Source organism: Bemisia tabaci, chromosome 9 (genome assembly GCF_918797505.1).
Source record: "Bemisia tabaci chromosome 9, PGI_BMITA_v3".
In the NCBI taxonomy this organism is placed as follows: Eukaryota; Metazoa; Arthropoda; class Insecta; order Hemiptera; family Aleyrodidae; genus Bemisia; species Bemisia tabaci.
Window position 1 is genome coordinate 38,830,267 of NC_092801.1, and position 21,594 is coordinate 38,851,860.

The 21,594-nt window shown below is 39.8% G+C and overlaps 1 protein-coding gene across 10 annotated transcripts in view; it reads left to right on the forward strand.

Moving 5' to 3' along the window:
- fusl (transmembrane protein fuseless) overlaps nt 1–20,045 on the forward strand; it is a 63,953-nt gene extending 43,908 nt beyond the window's left edge. For all 10 annotated transcript variants that reach the window (XM_019047298.2, XM_019047297.2, XM_072304660.1 and 7 more), the window contains 4 exons: nt 1,365–1,520; nt 15,684–15,867; nt 17,729–17,895; nt 19,206–20,045. In XM_019047298.2, coding sequence (XP_018902843.2) covers nt 1,365–1,520; nt 15,684–15,867; nt 17,729–17,895; nt 19,206–19,352 — 654 coding nt within the window. In that variant the 3' untranslated portion in view covers nt 19,353–20,045. The remainder of the gene's footprint in view (nt 1–1,364; nt 1,521–15,683; nt 15,868–17,728; nt 17,896–19,205) is intronic.
- The last annotated feature ends 1,549 nt before the right edge of the window (nt 20,046–21,594 follow it).

Here is a 21,594-nt window from a genome sequence, read left to right on the forward strand (position 1 = left end):
TGCACCTTTAGTAAAAAAATGCCATGTCCGACCTTTCCCAAAAGCTCGAACCACTCATTGGTGTTCATTCTTAGTAAGGCAGCACTCAAAAAATTTAACCCTCTGATTGGCTGTTATAATTTCACCACGCTTCCGAAGCACGACAAAACTAATTTAAATTCAAGGACGACAACGATTATACGAATAATTTGACGTATTTATGCTAAAAGGAGCTATGTGCATAGGCTTCACGTGCAAAATAGCTCCTTTTAGCATAAATACGTCCAATTTGATTTCGATTATTTTATCGCATTGTATCGAATGACGTAGTACTAAACAGTGGTCCCAAGCGTGCGGCTACATCCGTGCCAGGCGGATCTCCCCTATACCGGCACGAACTGCGCGAGGACAAAAATCTTATGGGGAAACCCTTCCCTATCTTAAAATGGACGTATTTTTGCCAAACGGAACTATGTGCAATGTGCATTAGAACCTGAGCCCTAACCGGAAAAAAACACGTTGGATCTGGAGTCCAGACTCTTGAAAACATCGACAAGCAAAAATACTCTTGATTCAATCAGATTTAAGCTTAAATCAAAAGGAAATCCGCTTAAATTAAGAGGCTTGGTTCTTGATTTTAAATCTGATTGAATCAAGAGTTTTTTTCTTGTCGATGTTTTTAAGAGTCTGAACTCCAGATCTAATGTGTGTATGTCCAGTGCTGAGACCCATAAGAATATTCGCATGACAGGGCTCACGGTATAATGCACATAGTAACATAGTTCCGTTTGATAGAAATACTTCCAAATATCAGTACACCTGACGTCACAGAATGACGAAGTATAGCCACTAGCAGCACGAAGAGCGTAGAAAGTAAACTGCCGTGCTAAGGCAGAATGCCGTATGAGCCATCAGACGTTGCCATAAATCCATCAATAAATATCGAATTTTTTGGAAAATTGTCAACATTTTTCTTCAAATTTTGCAGATGATTTTGCCCGTAATTTTATCTAAAATATCTGAAAATTTCGAGAAAAAATAAGCATAACATTCCTCAAAATACGTGTTTTATCCGGAGGAGAAATGTGTCAACTCTCGAATGTTTATACGGCGTTCTTCCTTAGCACGGCAGTACAGATCTCGCACACTGAACGGGAAACTCTGCTACAAAATCAGTCTATGGGAACATATCTTTCCATGTGCGGATGAACCTCTCTCTGTGCTCATGACAAGGTTAGAAGAGTTCCCACAGGTACACTTTTCCTGCCACGACAGATTGTTGCCACTCTAAAGCACATGCGCGTGCACTCACTGCATGATGCAAGTGTCAAAATGACTTTAATCGGCACAATTAACAATGTTGTCTATTTTCTCTCTGTCCGCAGCCGAAGGACAACAACATTGTGCTGTACTCTCTCGACTGCTTCTTCAGCGTCTTCATCATCGGATCGTTGCTCGTCTTCGTCTGGAGGGGCGCATGGACGCTTATCGACATCTTCCTCTTCCCTGGGGATCCTGTCTTCAGCGCCTGGTACTCATTAGTAAGTTATGTTTGTTGTATTTAAAACGAACGCATTTGAGCCGGACTAACGGGCCGTCCATAAATTACGTCTCGGTAGTGTAGTTTTCTCAAAATTGATAAGAGAAATTTTGGTGAGGTGAGTTCTTCCACTCAACGTTGCTCGTCTGGGTGACAAAATTGGACTGCATTTTACAATTTGGAACAATGAATTCTGGCTCTTCAGGAAAAACACTTGAGTGCATAGGGAAACTAATGGGATATACGTTGTTTTTAAACCGGGCTAGAATTTACAGGTCCAAATTGCAAAATGTAGTTCAATTTATGGACGGCTCCTAACGATGTAACGAAGGAAAAAAACCGCGGGTCAAACTGAGACTCTCCGCTGGCATAGACGGATAAGAGAAAGGACAAGTGTCCGTTGGGACTTTTTTTTCCTCATAATTTAGAATGTTCAAAAAATAATTCCTCGTGGAATGAGAAGTACAATTTGTCACGCAGGAACTTTTTTTTAGAACTTTTGATTCTTGACCAATTCTCAGGCCAAAAAGCCCTCATGGACACCTGTCCTTCTGGCTTTCTAGCCTTCATCACTATAGTGACAAGGCGCAAAAGATAGATTATGAGTATTTTCCCATTTAAAGTTGTGGAAAAGAATCGATTATTAAGGTGTTAGTTTCAAACACCCTGTTTGTCGATCCTTTTCCATTGATATAAATGTCAGATCAATCGATGTATCGCAAATCATGCTACGCCACTGCTCATCACTCGAAACTTAAAAATGAGGCCTTTTTAAGAAACTTAAACAGTTGTGGTAAAGAATCGATTATTAAGGTGTTAGTTTCAAACACCCTGATCATCGATCCTTTTCCATAGTTTTAAATGACAGATCAATCGATATATCGCAAAGCATGCTACGCCACTGCTCATTACTTGAAACTTAAAATGAGGCCACCACCAGGAAACGGGTCTTGTAATTACATTAAAATCCCACAGGAGAATCAAGCACCTTTTAATATGAAAATTTTTCTTAAAAATATTTTTTTATCCACCTCACCAAGAAAAGCAATTTAATCCCAGAAATACTTCCTCTGAGTTCTTTTAATGTAGGCTCCGATAATCTTACGTCTGTAAAAATAAAACTCTCAAACGTTTCTTCAGAAAATTATTGACAGGAACATGTATCAAGAACATAAACAGCCACCAGTATCCACTTTCTCAATTGGGCTTAAAATGGAAATTTCTCGTCAAATCTTGTGCACTCACTGCAAAACTCTTGATACAACTATTTCGACTCTCTTGTCGCTCCCATTGCATAAGCTTTAAATTGAAGGAGAACTCAATTCCACGTCATGATAAATATATACAGTAGTGAAATCAAGAATGCCATGGGTAATTGTACATATCATATTTGCATATGACGATGGGCTTTATTAGACTTTAAACAGTCAATAACTTAATGAGTAATTGAAGCAAAGTAACCGCACTAAAATGGAATTTTTGCAGTTCTTTCCTCACAGGTTGAACTTAAATTATCATTACCACAACTTTATCCAAAGAGTTGAATGTAATACTCCTTTTTAAGCCAGCATACCTACCCTCTTCCATTCGCGAAAAGAAAACCAACAATTAAAATAATAAAGCAGATTTCGATTACGTATTCCCCGAAAGCGATTTTTTTAGGTCCACCATTAGACCCTCAAAATATTCCTGCCTTGAAAGAGGAAAATTGTACTGAAACCGGTTGAATTCTTTTTGAAGGGATTGTCACATCGAACGCAAGCCTCTCAGTTACTACTCATTCTGTAGATATTTCAGTTTTTGACAGGCTAAATCGTCTCAGAGTTTGAGCGATTTTTTTATGGCAATCTGGAACTTCGCAATCCCACTTACAATTGAAAGTATTCATGCTAAAAAGAACTATGACCCACGCAAAACCAATGTACATAGTTCTTTTTAGCGTAAATACGTCCATTTTAATGAGCTCATCGGTCGATTCAATGCAATCGCGTGGAGACTCATCAAATGCTTTATGACCATTCCTTCTTGGAGTCGAAGCGGCTCAAAAAATGAAAGCAAAGTTTAATGCTCTTAAATTACTTCATCACCACTTAATGGCGGACAATGCAGCGAGCAAATAGCAACATCGCACGTGACCTAGCCGATAATTGAATCCTTCGTGTTTTTTTTTGAGTCAAAAAGAATCTGATTCATGTAAATTATGTCAAATCTCCACAATCCGGCCAAAGTATCACAAGTGCCATGCAACGTTTCAACATTTCCACTGCCATTTTATTTCTTTACAAAGAAATTGTTGGTTGAATCTGCTTAAGAATTTCACTGAATTTTATCGGCAGCGCAAAGAAATTCAGTTGAATTTTCAAACAGCCTCGTTAAACAATATCTCTGTAAGAAAATAAAATGGTAGCGGAAATTTTGAAACGTCACATTACTTAGACCGGAGGGTAACGATATCAAGAAGTATTTAAACGCTTGGGCAGATACTAATATATTGATATCTTCTCTGATGTGCTGGTTACACGCTCAAATTTCCATCAATGTCTGATCAAATGGTGACTGGTGCGCACCATTTACCATCAAATTTCTGCGACCTGCAAAAATTTGATGGTAGTTGATGGAGCTGTGGGGCTTATCCTTCATCTGATTTCCACACAACCGTGCTTATTTCATGCTTATTTCAATCAACACGCTGTTTTAATTAATTTTACTCATCAATCTAGATAACTCGCGACCGCCGCGCCACCTTGGTCATCATTTTGATCGGAATTTGACGGAAATTTGAGCGTATAACCATGCCATTAGACTGAAATTCTAAAGGTGTTTATTTTTTACAACACGAAAATAAACTGAGAAAAACAGTGATCCACGCCTGATTGTTGAATAAAATGGTTATACCCGATTGATTTTGGCTGAGTCGTTGGAGATTGGGATTCAGTCACAATAAGTCTCGGTCAAGCCACAAAAAGTTGCTCCTCCCGCCACAATTTAAGTCGAATGTCAGTGTCGCATACGGCGGATACTGAACAGTAGCGTGCGTGGCGTGCTTTGGGATGCATCGATTGATCTGGCATTTAAACCTATGAAAAAGAATCGATAAACAGGGTGTTCGTAACAAACACCTTAATAATCGAGTCATTACTATATAGCTTCAAATGGGGAAATATCGATAATCGTTCATTATAGCTCCTGGATGCAACTATTCCAGCTCCATGGATGCCCTTGTTGCATATGCACGGACGTGAAGGCATTTTGACTGATCGAGTAATCACCATTTCACTAGTTCACTTGCGGCCCGCAATATGGTGCCAACGGCAGGCTTTACTGCGAGGATCCAAAATGGCAGAGCGCTCTCAATTCTTCGTTTTAACTACAAAGGTGTCTCTTGGCGTGGGCAGTTGCATACAGGCTTGGGAAGTGAATCTATTGTACTGCAGTTTTGATAGCGCGATGTGCTGAGCATGATTTGCAAAGCAACTATTCATGTGTAAGAAAAGTCTTAAAAGTATGAATGCGGACTTAAAGTAGTCTGTCATTTTAGGTCCTTGTAGTGAAGCCCGCCGCAAAATGAAATGAGCCTATCAAAGAGGTATAAAATGAAAATTCCAACTAAAACTGCCAATTTTGATGTAAATTTTTCCACAATATAAATTGTATGGGGTGTATCATGAAGGAAATTTTACGAGAAAACCATTCAAACCATTCCTGAAATCTCTACGTTTTGTATTAACATCGATATAAGTTTTCAATGTTTACATGAGTTTCGGACCGATTAAGTTTATTTATTTATTTATTACCGATATGTTCCTACTCCTCCCCCCAAATAGACTCTCCCTTTATTGCAATGTAAAATATATATATCGACGGTGTAAATCGGCAATCACATAACTCATTTGCGGTGTCTGAAAATCTTCGTCTCTATGTTAATTGTTTAAAGGATAACAAATTGACATCATTCCTTGAGGTTTTTGCAGAATTGTTTTCGCACAAAGAAGGAAAATCACGGCAGTTTTAAAGAATTACCGTTGAGTAGTTTTCCGTTTAAAAAATAAAGTACGACAGGAAGTCTGCGACGTCGCAAACCGAGTTATGTGATTGCCGACTTACACCGCACCGTCGATATGCATTTCAAGCAAACCGACCGACTGCACTGCGTTTGGCGCAATGCGAGAAGTATTAACGCAGTCTTGTAGGCGCTAATATGGGCTGCCGACCGCAGTGTTTGGTGCAATGCGTGAAGTGTTCCGAAGGTCTCGCAGGCGCTAACATACGCTTAACTCTGGCCGCACTGTGTTTGGCGCGATCATTCGTACTCGCAAACAAACAAGTCGCAACACACGCATCTCGATTTGCGACGTTGCCAATGCTTTGTCACAAACAATCGCATTCAAAGGAAGACGGACGAACATTCTTCTTTAGAAATTGTATCTGATTTTATTATAGATGACTTGCGAATTACAACAAGAACGTCGTGGGGCTCCCCTAAAGAAATCCTTTGTAAAGAGATGTCTATGAATACGGTCCTTATGAGCTTACCGCACTTAGCAAACTACTGTTGTCGGACGATTTGGACGTCATGAACAACGTCCACGCGTGACGTCACAGAGAGCTGCGACGCGCCGCACAGTGGATCGAGACAATCAGAGAGGTCGGACATGTAATTTTTGACTAAAACTGCAAATTTTGATGATTATTTCGTCACATTTTAAATTTAAGGGGTGATTTTGGAGGGAAATTTTACGACGAAACCAATGAAACTACTTTTAGAACCTCAAAATTTTGCATAATCGGAGTTATAGGCGTTTAATGTTTCCAAAATTTGTCCAAACTCTCCTATTGACTCGATCCTTTGTGCGGCGGGAGCTAAGCCTGCGCCTCCGCTGTCGCTTCATCTGCCACGTCCACCCCCCTTTTCTGCCGCACCAAGGAAAAACGCTGTATAAACATTCGAATGTTGCCAAATTTCCCCTGGTAAAAAATTTATTCTAAAAGAAAGATAGGCATATTTTTATTATAAATTTTAAGAATTTCAAATTGAATTAGGAACAAAATTACGCATAAAATCGGAAGAAAAATGTTTAAAAATGTCTCGATGAGTTCGTGTTTTATCGAGGGAAATTTGGCAACGCCCGATGGTTCATACGGCGTTTGTCCTTAGGGCGGGAGTCTTCCTGTCTAACTCAATTATTTCCATGAGTTCCATCTCCCGGCGACAAGCATCAATCATTGCCCCAGACCGGGCACGCGCCTCGCTTCAGCCCGTATTAGACTCGTTTCGTCGCCCCTCCGACGTAAGGGCGTATCTCTTATTCGGGATGAGCCCCAGAAAGCATGGACTCATACGTGAAACAGGGCTCACGCGAAAATTGAGATTCGCCTTTACGTTAGAAGACCGACGATTTAGTGGCTGCTTCATTTGATATGTCGATATAAAATCGTTCCACCCTTAAAAAGCACACCGAGGTGATCGAAATTAAAACAGTAATAGGGGAGTTACACCCCCTGAACGTTACGTGGCTCAACCCTCCCCCCTCCCCACAAATCTATGCGTCCTCTGAAGCCAATTTTGCAGACCTTTGGTGGGTTAATCTATAATAAAATGGACCACTAGACAAGGCACGAATTTCAGCATTCTGATACATGTTTCTTAACCAAAATTTCACGTAAAACACAATGCGCACAACAAAAATTGGTTTTTGGAGGTTTGCAACGGGCCCATTGTACAGTTGTTTTCAATTTGCCTTCAGTTGTGTCTGCAGCAATTGTTGTTGCGAGTGTGTTGTGCGTGCCGCTTTCAGCGCATTACATACTTGACTCTCTGAAGGCGTTTTATGTGCGCAAGTAGCGAAATCTATTGGGAAACGAACAAATTAGCACACATAAAACGCCTTCAGAGAGTCAAGTATGTAATTAGCTGAAATCGGCACGCACAACACGTCCGTAACAACAATTGCTGCAGACGCAACGGAAGGCAGATTTAAAACAACTGTTCATTAGACCTAGGTTGCAAACTTCATCTAGAGCTAGAAGAAGCGTTAATAGACCACTAGACAAGGTACGAATTTCAGCATTCTGCAACATGTTTCTCAATCAAAATTTCACTTAAAACACGATGCGCACAACAAAAATTATCGAAATTAACTACTTACGAATATACTTAATGGTTCTTGATGCGTGAATTGAAACCACCTGCTCATGAAAACTCAATGCTCTACGTGATTCACATCGCGCGCTAAACGTTGTCATGACAGTCTCTGCGATATAAAAATCTGGCAACCTCAATCTTGACGCTTTGGCTCAGTTATAGCAAATTGCATATATAGTTTGAACAACACATGGTTGGAAATGAACGTTTGCTCGATTGAGAGGCTCGCTGGAACCGTTGTGGTGCGCGATTTGACTCACGTAGAGCTTTGAGTTTCTTGTGAGCGGGCAGTTCAAATTCCTCGTAACCAGTGTGAGATAAAAACGTTAATATCTTCGTTTGGAGTTCGTTTCATTAGTTTTCGTTGCGCTAATCGTGCTCTACGTGAAATTCTGGTTAGGAAACGTTTGTTAGAATGCTTTAATTGGACGTATTTATGCGAAAAGGCGCTAAACGCCATTTCCAAACTTCTCAGTAAAGCAAGTTTGACTAAAACAATTGGCGTTTCCGTACTAATGGACCGATTTTGGTTTACTTTAGCTTGTTTGAAAGCTGAAGAGTTCCTCTAATTACGTACGTTGCCAAAATTAGGAAAAAATGCATATTAAGCGAGATATAGGGGGTTTTTGCACGTAGGTCCATTTGATTTAATGCGCTAACCCGGATTCCGAATTAAATCAAAAGGCGCTATCTCCACTTGAATCACTTGATTGACGCGCGCGCGGCGAAGCTTGGTGGAAACTTGGTGAAACTTGGTATCAGGGGGTATTTTCGGACGGGAAATTCGAATTTCGGGTCAAATTTTGAAAATTCAGAAATCCAAGATGGCGGACATGGCCTAAAATGCTATCTTGGCCCCTGTCCAGCCGATCTTGGTGAAACTTGGTATCCGGGGATATTTTCGGACGGGAAATTCGAATTTCGGGTCAAATTTTGAAAATTCAGAAATCCAAGATGGCGGACATGGCCTAAAATGCTATCTCGGCCCCTGTCCAGCCGATCTTGGTGAAACTTGGTATCAGGGGGTATTTTCGGACGGGAAATTCGAATTTTGGGTCAAATTTTGAAAATTCAGAAATCCAAGATGGCGGATGTGGCTTAAAATGATATCTATTTCTTAAACAAACGCACTACACGTCTAGAATGGCCGCCAATGAACCTGCGTAAAGCGCACGGGCCGGGTTGTGAAGGCCGGAGGTGGTGGGAGCCCAAACATACCTACCTAACCTCAATCTGCTTTCCCGCTGCATCTTGCCAATGTGGATGAGATGTGGAAATTTCCACGTTTGTAAACTTTAAATATATGGCACTCTACACGAAGAAAAAAACTCGTGCGTGGGACCCGAAGTTTGGGTCATATGGATCTCTGAAGTTTTCGGATTGAGCATCTGAACCTTTAGGTCTAGCTGTCGAGGTTCGGATCACACATCTGAAACTTCAGTTCTTATGTCTGAAGTCTTCAGGTGTGAGAACCGAAGTTTTTCGGATGTGAGAACCGAAATTTTCGGATGTGAAGACCGAAGTACTTTAGATGTAAGAACTGAAGTTTCAGATGTGTGATCAAAACCTCAGCAGCTGGACCGAAAGTGTTCAGATGCTCAATCCGAAAACTTCACAGATCCATATGACCTAAACTTCGGGTCCCGCGCACGAAGTTTTTTCCTCCGTGTATGAGTGCAAGTTGACTTGTCGTTGTCGTGTACGTTCACAATACAGCGCCTCGTCGAGGTGCGTGGTTTACCTAGCAGCGTCGGATTGTGAATTCCCTTCATGTGCTGATTACCTATGTTAAAATTTTCGTATCTAAATAAAACAGTTTCTGTTGTCATTTTGAGCCCCTAATACCGAACTTCACACAAACGATTTAGGCATTGAGCTATTGTTGTAGGCCACAACCGCCATATCGGAGTTTAAAATTTTAACAATGAGGTTATTCAGTAATTTTTAATTTTTGCATTTTTTTGGAGGATTGAGTACGCACAGTTCGCTGGAATTTTCTGCGATTTTTTGAAACATTATTAACCCACGGAAAACAAGTTCGAAGTTGCGTATTCTGAGCTCCCATTTAAACTCGCGTCTCCGAGGAAGTCAAGATGGGGCCTGACGAACCCCTAGGTGACGGTCACGCTTTTGACCACGTAATCCTTCCAGCGCGCTCTTAATACTCATGAATTTCTAAATACTGTTCCGATTCCAATAAAGTACCTAACATTGATTTTAATGAAAATTAAGTGATTCCGATGGGTTCGTTAATTTGTTCGCTCATTAAAAGCCCCTTGTCCATGTCAGTGCACACTGACATCGATCGAGCCAGAGGGAACGCACGGTCGATATGCGACCGTCACTCAGGGGACGACGTCTGGGATTTTTTGGCGATGCGCGTTTAAATAGGAGATAACATTTTAGGCCACATAGTTTAAATAGGAGATAACATTTTAGGCCACATCCGCCATCTTGAATTTATGAAATTTTAAAATTTGACCCGAAATTCGAGTTTCCCGTCCGAAAATACCCCCTGATACCTAGTTTCACCAAGATCAGCTGGATAGGGGCCGAGATAGCATTTTAGGCCATGTCCGCCATCTTGGATTTCTGAATTTTCAAAATTTGACCCGAAATTCGAGTTTCCCGTCCGAAAATACCCCCTGATACCTAGTTTCACCAAGATCAGCTGGATAGGGGCCGAGATAGCATTTTAGGCCATGTCCGCCATCTTGGATTTCTGAATTTTCAAAATTTGACCCGAAATTCGAGTTTCCCGTCCGAAAATACCCCTGATACCTAGTTTCACCAAGATCAGCTGGATAGGGGCCGAGATAGCATTTTAGGCCATGTCCGCCATCTTGGATTTCTGAATTTTCAAAATTTGATCCGAAATTCGAATTTCCCGTCCGAAAATACCCCCTGATACCAAGTTTCAATAAGATCGGCTGGATAGGGGCCGAGATAGCATTTTAGGCCATGTCCGCCATCTTGGATTTCTGAATTTTCAAAATTTGACCGGAAATTCGAGTTTCCCGTCCAAAAATACCCCCCCCCCCCCCCGATACTAAATTTCAGCAAGTTTCTACCAAGCTTCGCCGCGCGCGCGTCAATCAAGTGGAGATAGCGCCTTTTGATTTAATTCGGAATCCGGGTTAGCGCATTAAATCAAAGGGAATTACATATAGTTCCTTTTGATTTTATTCGTAATCGCTGATTCCCTGTTTTGCGATTTTTCAGGGGCTGATTCCAGGGGATGAAATTAGTATTTTGGGGGCATATTTACGTGTGAGAGCAGCCTATTACATGGAGAATCCAGATCCGTTAAAAACTGAAATTTGGAAATTTGGCGCTTAGTTCCCTTTCGTATAAATACGTCCAATTCGTACCTTGTCTAGTGGTCCATTGACGTATTTCTGCTAAGCGGACTCAGAGACAGGTAGGGGTGTGCTTGTTAGTCGAGCGCCGTAAGAATGAATGGGAATTATAAAGCGCCAGTGACGTCAGTGGCAGCGAAGCCGCCTCCGCGATTTCCCGCGTCTTCATTATAACTCATGAGCCTTGTCCACAACGCTCTTGTCACATACCCATGGCTCATGAGTGCCGCATTCAGTTGATACAAAGTTCCGTTTGGCAGACATGAAATCCCGCTTTTCCATTTTCCCAAAGGGAATCATGCCCACTTGTACGTTGTTTTTTATGCAGCGTTATAGGGCACACCCTATCTTACCCACTCGTCTATGTAGTTCCGATTAGCAGAAATGCATCAAAATAAGACATAGCACTAAAAAAACAATTCATCGGTGACCATATGAATAATTATGGGGCAGAGCGGTTCATTCATTTTCGGTATTCCCTATGAAAAGAGAAGAAGAGAATGTATCTGCAAAGAGAAATCAATGGGGCATACGTTACTTCCAAAACGTGCCAAACATAGTAGTTCACTGAAAAAAAAAAAAAAAAAAAAAAAAAAAACTTAAATTTGCCGCGAAGAAACTTTTTTTCTTGAATCAAGAATGGTGCTGCTCAGTTTTAGATATTTATTTGCTGAACCCAAGAATTTATAAATTTTTTTCCAAGAGTCTTTTAGATCGAATCAAGATTTTAAAAAAAAATTCTGCGGCAAACTGAAGAAACACTTTTTTTGTCGCTCCCCTGACGTAAGGGCGTACCTCAATCGGACGTATTTATGCTAAAAGGAACTATGTCACACGCAATCCCTTTGCGCATAGTTCCTTTCAGCAAAAATACGTCCAATTTCTGTATGAGCAGCAGAAAGCATAGATTTATATAGATGTATTTATGCCTAATAAAGGAACTATGTCTCACGGAAACCCTATGCACATAGTTCCTTTTAGCATAAATGCGTCCATATATGAAACAGGGCTCACATGGAAATTCAGTTACGGCCTTACGTCCGTACGTAACGACTTGAGCCAAGCGCTTTTTTAGTGCTCCTTATTGCAAAATTAGTCTAAATAATGTTCAATTAATGCTCAGATGAAGTCATGTCTTATAACTTAACCTCAAGACCTTTCCAAGAGCAACCCAAAACCCGAAAATCTTCCAACGAATCTCGATTGCCCGCGTAAAATGCGCATGTCAACCCTTTACTGCTATCCTGAGCAAGAACGCCGTATGAGCCCTCAGACGTTGCCACATTTCCTCGAATAAAAACCGAATTTACTGGGGAAATTTTAAAATCGTTCTTGGAATTTTGCAAACAATTTTGTCCGCAATTTGATTTAACACAAATGAAAATTTCAAGGAAAAGTATTAATTACTTTCCTTGAAAAAAGAAACAACTTAATTGGCCCGAAAGACTGACAAAAAAACAACTTAAAGCGGGACTAAGGCCGCAAATAATAATAATACAAAAATTATTATTTGCGGCCTTAGTCCCGATTTAAGCTGTTTTTTTCCCTTGAAAATACATCCGGGGAAATTTGGCTACACCCTAATGTTCATACGGCGTTTTTCCGTAGCACGCGGTAGTATGGAGATTGCCCGAAATCAGTCTAATTAAATACCCGATTATGAAACGCAAGATTTGTCGGGGAAATTAACCAATCATTAGATGGATCGTCCCCGAGGAGAGAGTTCAAGTAGGTTAACTTAATCAAGATCGGCGGCGGAGTTGAGATGAAGGGCCCGCCCCCCGGCCCCTAGGAGGGACCCCCTCCTGCCCCTAAACGAGCCCCCCGCGGCGCCAGCCCGGATAGTCTATAAAAGTGCTTGTATACAACTCGGCCAACCCGGCAAGACTTCATGTAAAATAGTTTAGCCAATTACTCCTGCTCTGGCTGGGATGATTTAACGTTGTTAAAGATCGGTCAAAACACAATAGAATTAATATCCGGAAATGTTTCCTGCTCCTTCTTTCTCGCTCGCTGTCTCTCTCCTTTTCCTGTCTCTCTCCTCTCACTTCCCTCTTTTCCTCTCTGGCTTTTCTCTCTCCCACTCACTGGAATCATACGTCGCGGGTTTCGTTCAGTGGCGTGGTGTGCTTTGCGATACGTCGATTGATTTGCCATTTAAACCTATGGGGAAGGATCGATATGCAGGGTGTCCGCAGCGAACACCTTAAAATCGATTTTTCACTTTAGCTTTAAATGGGGAAATATCGATAATCGTTCATTATAACGTCTGGATGCAACTATTCGAGCAGTCTCTCTCCTCTCACTCCCTTCTTTTCCTCTCTGACTTTTCTCTCTCCCACTCACTGGAATCATACGTCGCGGGTTTCGTTCAGTAGCGTGGCGTGCTTTGCGATACATCGATTGATTTGCCATTTAAACCCATGAGGAAGGATCGATATGTAGGGTGTCCGCAGCGAACACCTTAATAATCGATTCTTTACTGTGACTTCAAATGGGGACATATCGATAATCGATCATTCACGCCACTGCGGGGCGATTATTGAAACTGATAGACAAAGCGATAGACAAAGATGACATAGGAAGTATAAAGCAATTCTATTGGTTGAAATGGGTGGTTCTCATCGACTAAGGGGGAAAATGATAGACTAACTGTCGGGTTTCTCGTGGGTTGCCGTTACTTAGTCGATTACCTACCTCCTTTGTTCATTGCAACAACCCGTTTCCACCAATAGGATCCCTCCAAATCCCTTTTGTCGTCTTTGTCTATCGCTTTATCTATCAGTTTCAATAATCGGTCCACTTGTCTCGTTCCCTCCTCATGAATATGGTTATAGTGAGTGGCACGAGAGCCCAAAGACATAAAGACGGAGGGCTAAAAGCAAAAAATGAAGCTTCTTTTCAACCACCTCTACTATTGGCTAGAGGATTGGCGGCGAAATCGGGACAAGTTTGAATTCAAATATAGGGCGGGAACTGAATTAAATAATTGCGGAAACAAAGTATTCTAGGTTGATTTTTGCCCAAATTCACTTACCCACTCATATTTCTTTAACTTTATGTTAGCTTTGGTCCGTCGTCGACCGATTAATTTCATTTAGGAGTGACGGTCATCTAGAACTGTAACGACCTGTTTGAACCTGCAGAACCACCATGAGCAGAAGAAAAACTAACTTTATCTGAGATTACTGCCTATTACCAAGCAAGAGTAGGTGTAATACAATAGGACGCAGTCCCAACTTTCTTAATATATTCGTTTTAGGCATTTAAAATACGTTTCGAAGAAGAAATATGGAAAAATTAAGAGGACAAGTTCAAATCAAATTTCCGTTTGCCGCCATGGATTCCCGCGCTCATTTACACACTCACACAAGCACCCAGCGCCAAACCAGGCTTCACTTTTTCCCCGTGCTTTTAGATACGAGCACTCCGTCTTTATGTCTTTGCGAGAGCCTCAGTATAGAATCGTTCGTTCCCCAAACGAAAAAACGTAACTACATTTCAATGTTGCGAGATTTCCCCTTGTAAGTTTTATTTTACGAGGAAATTGTAGTACATATTTTACAGAGATTTTACTGAATTTTCATTCGATTATGGGCGGAAATGAGCTATATTTTAAGCAGAAATCTCAGTCAGATTTCTGTAAAAAATTGAATTTTTTTAGTCTATTTTGCAACGTTTGAATGGCGTTACTTTTCTTCGTTCAAAAAACGACGAATTTTAAGGGATAGAGTTCCTTTCCAATTTTTTGTGGGTTTATCGGTTTTTTCCATTGCTTGCAAGCGAAATTTTTCTGAGAAATAGGATGTATTTGCTTTCCTTTTAAAAGTTGTGTGAGCCAAAGTTGGAGGTCACCGTTTTACTGCGCTTGACTTCTTACAACGCCAATTATTTTTTTCGTTTATTGGTTTTTTCTTCTTCCTTACTACATGTAGAAAATCCTTTCCCGGGAGAGGATGGATCTAGTTTTATAAACAGTAGTCGTTCCGCCTCTTGAGTAATTTTTAAAATTGTATAGGTTGAAGTTGAAAAATAGCTCTTTATTGCTTGCATTTTAGTATGAAACACCTCCTATCTAATATTTTTTTCTTCGCACTATGAACTCGACACCTCGGTCCTCGGTGTCTATATGGATTGCTTTAGCAAAAAAGGAACCAGTGCCGTCGCAGTGTTTTCAAAATCGTGAAACTTCTTCTTTTCAATTGAAAATATACTGAGCATATACTCAGTATTGAAACCCACACAATCATATTTCCTTTAAAATCAAACATTTTTATGCGGGAGGCAAAAAAAATTTGCTATTCTGAGAGATTTTTTAGATAATTATGAAGAAACAACATTCTCACAACACCGTAATCGCGCAGGCTCCTTTTTGCTAAATGCGATCCATATCATGTGGAGACCTTTTTTTATTTAAATCATAAGTTAATGCTCTAAGATATTTTAAGAAGTTGATCGGATGTTATAATTTTATCTTCCTAAGGTAGAAAACTCTATCATTTAAGATGCTCCTATTTCGTATCACAATCAGAGGATCCCAATTTCTGATTTGTACGAAAATTGTTCCATTTAACCGGAAAATGCGTTTCAAGCGATAACACAAAAACTTGCATCGTTCTGTTCCTTCTTTCTTTTCATAATCAATATTTTTTTCTTTTCCCAGGTTATAGGTTACATAGTAGTTTTTACGACGTTTGCACTTCAACCTGTCGTCAAAAAGTTAGTGAAAAAACTTGAAGGGTTTTGGAGGTTATGCATAGTCGATGCTTATCTTATATTCTCCTTCACGGGAACGATCAACGTGTGGCGGGGCATATGGAACCTGCTCAGCGCTTATTTTATACCAAGTAAGTCAAGGATATATGACTAGTAAAATCAACAATATACACTTATTTTTTGATGATCAAACACCGCCGTGCTGCCGTGATAGCGAAGAGAGCCGTAAGTGCAAAATTTTCAAAATCGAGTTTTCTTCAAAATTCGTCTAAACTCTTTTGAATGAAATTACCGAGACAGCTAAAACAGCAAAATTCATCCTAATTTAATGACAACGAGACGTATGTAAAAGCCGTAAGTGCACAAAAAATGACACAGTTTTTTTTCAAGACAGCCGCAGATGCATGAGAGCCAATGAAAAAAGTGCTTTCCAGTAAAGTGCCGCCCTCTTCTGCCAATTTCTAACCTGAAAATGTGTTTTTTGTGCGTCCAAAACGCAACCACGAAAGCATGCAGAAGCTAACACTTAGGGCTGTCTTGTCAATAACCTAGCATGAAAATGAAAAATACCCTTTTTATGTAATGGAAATAAAATCAGTCGATTTTTAATCATCCATACGATTTCTAGGGGTCTTCCGGACGATTAGTGGCAATTTGACAAAGAACGGAGGCTTCTCTCAATAAAATGTTCTTGTCAGAAGCTTCTGAGCCCGTTTTCTCAAAACTTCATTTTTGCACTTACGGCTCTCTTCGCTATCACGACAGAATGGAGAAATGAACTGCGTTAAATAGAAAGGAACTAAGCCACATCAGTTATTGCCAACATTAATCGGGCAATGTAATTGTTTACATGAGCACGGTTGTGCGGATTTTCGTGCAAATTTCAGTGAAAATTCTCCATAGTTTGAAGCAAATTCCTTAAAAATTTCAAAGGAATCCGCACAAACGTTCTCTCGTAAAAAATTTAATTGCCCTGTTAAATTTGGCAATAGCTGATGTGATTTGGTTCCTTTCTGTTAAACTCGGTCCAATTAGTACACAACAAATTAATTGCTTCATCTGAGAGTGCTCCATGAGCTGAGCTCGCAGTATTTTTCATAATTTTTTTCTGACATGGGAAATTGGAGAAAAACCGATTTAAAAGTGAGAAAATGTGCCGCCTCATGACGTCATTTGGCGGTATTTTTCATTTGAACACATGTATTTGAGCAGATTATGTTATTTTATCATATTTCCTCCAATAATTGTCCAATTTAGAAACCAGAGATATCTGCGTTCTCAGTTTTCCTAGCAGTACTATTTTAAAGATGAAATTTATAAAATTTCAAACATCTGCAAATTCTCCATTTTTTAATAAATATGATTCGAAATTGCAAAACTTTCGATATGATAACGATACGAGTCTTAGTTGCCCATTATTTTAAGCGAGAACAAGGCTTGTTCACTGGCAGAAAAGTTGCGTCCGTTAAAATTGAAGGCGCTTCTACCTGACATACATATTCGAAATCAAACTTGCTTTAATGCAGAACCTCACGGGAAATGATACGGTGGGTCAGGTATTATCAAAAAAACTGTCGTCTTTAATGTTTTTGAGAAACAAAAGTTTGAGCCTTTTTATATTTATTGTTTTACGGTCTGCCTCAAACATAATGTGTCTTATCATCTCTACAAATAGTTTGTCAGTGATTCAACGCTCTCGTGCAATTTTAAAAACAAGTCTTTAAATCATCCTTTTTTAAAAAATTAATAATGAAACGAACGAAATTCTACAAAATTTAATCAAGAGCAGTTCAAAAAGTGAACCATTGTTGCTGATTTAAAAAAAAAAAAAAAAAAAAAAAAAAAAAAAAAAAAAAGTTATCCTACTGCTACAATAAGAACGAAAAAATGTTGTAAAATTAAAATTTTTCTCATCAATAAAAAGTCAGGATACAGTTCAAGATATTTTCCCAGTTTTCTACTTCATAAAATGTATGAAATTTATTTTCGCAGGTTCTCCAACAACGGCAGCTTGGGTTTGTCACGTTGGATGTTTCATTCTTTTAATTTTAATAAATTCCTCTAACTCTGTGCTGGTGCGAGGTGTCTACGTAGATGCCGAAGAGGAGGGATCAAAATGCGTCGACTTCCCGTGTTATTACCTCCGGCTTTTCTTTTTGGTAAGTAAATACACACAAATATTCAGTGAATAGAACCCTAATAAAAATAAATTATCATTTTAATGATCAAATGATCTTTAAAGGTGCGAGAATATCGTCAATGATTATCACGACAGTGTTGCCGGGCTCTGCTCGAGAGCCAAAGTGGAAAGCCACGTACCTCCAACATTTCAGACTTCCTGTCACACTCCATGATTTCCTTGAAAAACTAGTCAATATAATGGGCCTGTTGCAGACTTCAGCTTGATCAAAAAAAGAGTTGATTCTTATTGAAAATGGCTAAAAAATCACGATAAGCGTACCAAAGAAGTTTAAACACTCTTCTAATTTCACAATCTGCGTAAGAAGTATGATGGCTATGAACATTTCCCAACAGGAGTCGTTCCATCTAATCCGTGCGCACTAGGATGATACAAAATATTCAATATAACCAATGCTTCCGCGCGCAAATCTTGAGGACGCAGCTGAGAGTCTACGTCTACATCAAGACAAACTCTCCGTGCAAAGATAGGGAGCAAATACAGTAGCAGTGATGCCGTGTTCTCAGTTTTAGAGTCCCCAAATAAAGTGGCAGCCCTGTCAATTTATTTGCTCCTATCTTTGCATGGAGAGTTTGTCTTGATGTAGAGGTGGACTCTCAGGATAGCGTGGGATATCCCCTCCGCATTTTGTCCTCAACTTAGGAGCTTTTTTTGAGCTTGGGAGTTGATTTCAGAGAAAACCAGTGTATGTATTTTTCACGAACTTTAACTTGAGAATCAACAATCAAAACGTACAATGCAACGTCTCCGTTGTCTCCTGTATCGCAAAAAGAGAGGAGATATTCACAAGTTCTTTCGTTCAGTTCGGTCAGCGGTGATTCACTCTACATATTCCTACATTTAAGAAAGGAACGGATTACGTCTCTCCTATCTTCGACTGCGTTGCTCACGTAGCCTTTGAGGCACCACTACGAAAAAGATGGATGGAAATAGAGCATTGGAAAGGGAGCGGTTTTATGACGGCGGAGAGATACAACTATTCGTACTTGATGGATGTCCGTGTTGCATGTGAAAAATTGAAGGCGCGATGGCGCGAAGTGTGAACTCGCAATTCTCTGCTCTATTAATTGCTAGTGAGATGCCGCTCCTACTCAGGAGGCTTTTTTTTGTATGTTGTTTTAAGCTTTATATCCGGGGGATACTGCGGCCTTGGAAGGGATCTGAAATTGGATAGAAATTTAGGCTCATACGGAGTTGTTTCTTGGCACGGCAGTGCTGTCTTCAGATCAATTATTATGATTTTAAATTTGATTTCTTTTTTTATTTCAGGCCAGGAGGAAAAAGCACCTATTGCGTCAGTTCCAGAAGAAACAAATCCACAGCTTAAAAAGGCGGAAGAGCGAGGTTGACGGTTACTCGGGGGCCACGGAGTCGTCAGCGCCTCAAAAAAGCAAAGTCGAGGAGCCACCAGTCTAGTCAATCTACATAGATATAACACCAAAAAATGTGCCTGCAACACTCAGCGCCTGCGCTGTGTATGCGAGAGAATCATTGGTTTCTGAATTTGTGTATATTTGTGAACAAATTGGGGTTAGATTCTGTGAGCCCTCGAACTCTGAGGTATTGTTACTGGTGGAGAATTTCTCAACCAGTACCCTATAGAAACATCGATTGGTGATTATTGACATTGATAGATAAAGCGATGGCAAAAGGAAGAATGGACCAATCCTATTGGTGAAAACAGGTGGTCGTTATAAACTAGCGGGAAATGATGGACTAGCCATACGGTCTTTTCGTCGTCTCCCGGACGAATGGACGTAACTCCATTCCAGGGTTGCCAAATTGACTTAAACAATTTATTTATATATTTTAATGAAATGCACTTTTCAAATTTTCATCCAAAATTCCTCAGATTTTTGCATGAAATCCTAGGAGAAATTAGTGAAATTTTCAGTTAGAAATGTCCAAGAGCCTACTGGTTAATATGCAATTTGCAAGGTAAAATTATTCTATTCTACCGTGTTAAGGAAAAACGCCATATGAGCTTTCAGACGTTGCCAAATTTCCTTAGACAAATCACTAATTTTCAGGAAAATTAGTGAATATTTTTCTTCCAATTTCTCAGATAATTTTTTTTGTCATATAATCGAAAGTGTCTGAAAATTTCAAGGAAAATATTCAAAGTTTCCAAAACATTGGATTTTCCTAATTTTATCGGAGGAAATTTGGCAACTCTCGAATATTAATACGGCGTTCTTCCTTAGCTAGCACGGCAGAATGTCTAACCTCCTTCCTCGATTACAACCACCTGCTTCCACTTATAGGATCACTCCATTTTCTCTTCGGCTATCAATTTCAAAAATCAACCTGCTAGCTTTACGCTTCCGACTGACCACAAGACCAGATAAGAGTGGGTTATTTGTGCTGCTCTACAATCGCGTTTTGGTGGTGTAAGCTTACAAGTTGAGCAACCGGTGCCAATATGTTATCACTAATATCACTAATTGATAGATCCGGGGTTGAAGATATCATGGTGTTTACTATCACAGTGAATGACGCCATAAATCGTGTTTTTCGATGCGCGAAATATCCGAAAACAGTGAATTTAGAAACCAAGCGTTTGAACGGATTTTATTATTTTTTGCAGTCTGTAAGTTTTAACCGTACAGACGCAATTCTAGAACTAGGCTAACTGACCAATTTAACCACCACACATGTTTCCTCGCCTGAATTCATTACCTTCCTTACATTAAACACATTAATTTCATGAATTTCGAAAATTTACTAAGAAATGAAAGAAAGAAATTTTTGACCTAAGTAATAGTCAATTTATACAAATTTCCCACTCACGGAAAAACAAAAATCGACGAAGGTCAAAATGACCAGAGAAAAAAATTTTATCATTCCGTATTTAACTAGATTCAAAAGTTACCCACAGACATTCCTCCTCCTCTGATGAGCAGTGCTTGTAAAGTTCTTAAGAAAAATCCAGTAGGACGGAATAATTATTTTATAGTAAGGAACCATAAAGGTACCTTAGGGACTGCAACCTGATTTGAATGTGCTTGGGTTTTTTTCGTAAGTTAAGAAGTTAAATTTACGAAATCCAAAATCTCTAATTCTGCGCTCGTACATCAAATTTGTTAATTTTACATGTTCTAACAATGTTTTACGAGAAACTCTGTCGAGGAAACATGTATTAAGATGCTTGGTTTTGACCTTGCTCGGTGGTTTATTTCTCGGGGTTTGAGGCATGACCCTCCTCCACTAAACGGAAAAAAGTTATTCAGAAGTATCTACACCCCGAAACATTTTGCACCTGGAGGAAACTTGAATGTATAGCTGCTAAACGGAACTATGTGCATTATGACGTGAGCCCGGTTATGCATATATTCTTATAGGTCTCAGGGCTCATATCTTAATGCACATAGTTCCGTTTGGCAGAAATACGTCCAATTCTCGGTGCCGGTCATCGCAATTTGGCGAAAATCCCGTAAATTGGACAAAGTGCGAATCCTGCTGAAAATTGGCTTGCCGTCTTAAGTTTCCAAGGAGTGAGAATTGAACTGCATTTTGCAATTTGGAACTATAAATTCTGGCTCATCTGAAAAAAACGCTTATGTGCATAGGGAAACTAATGGCACATACGTTGTTTTTAAACCGGGCCAGAACTTATGGGTCCAAATTGCAAAATGCAGTCCAATTTTCGTTCCTTGAT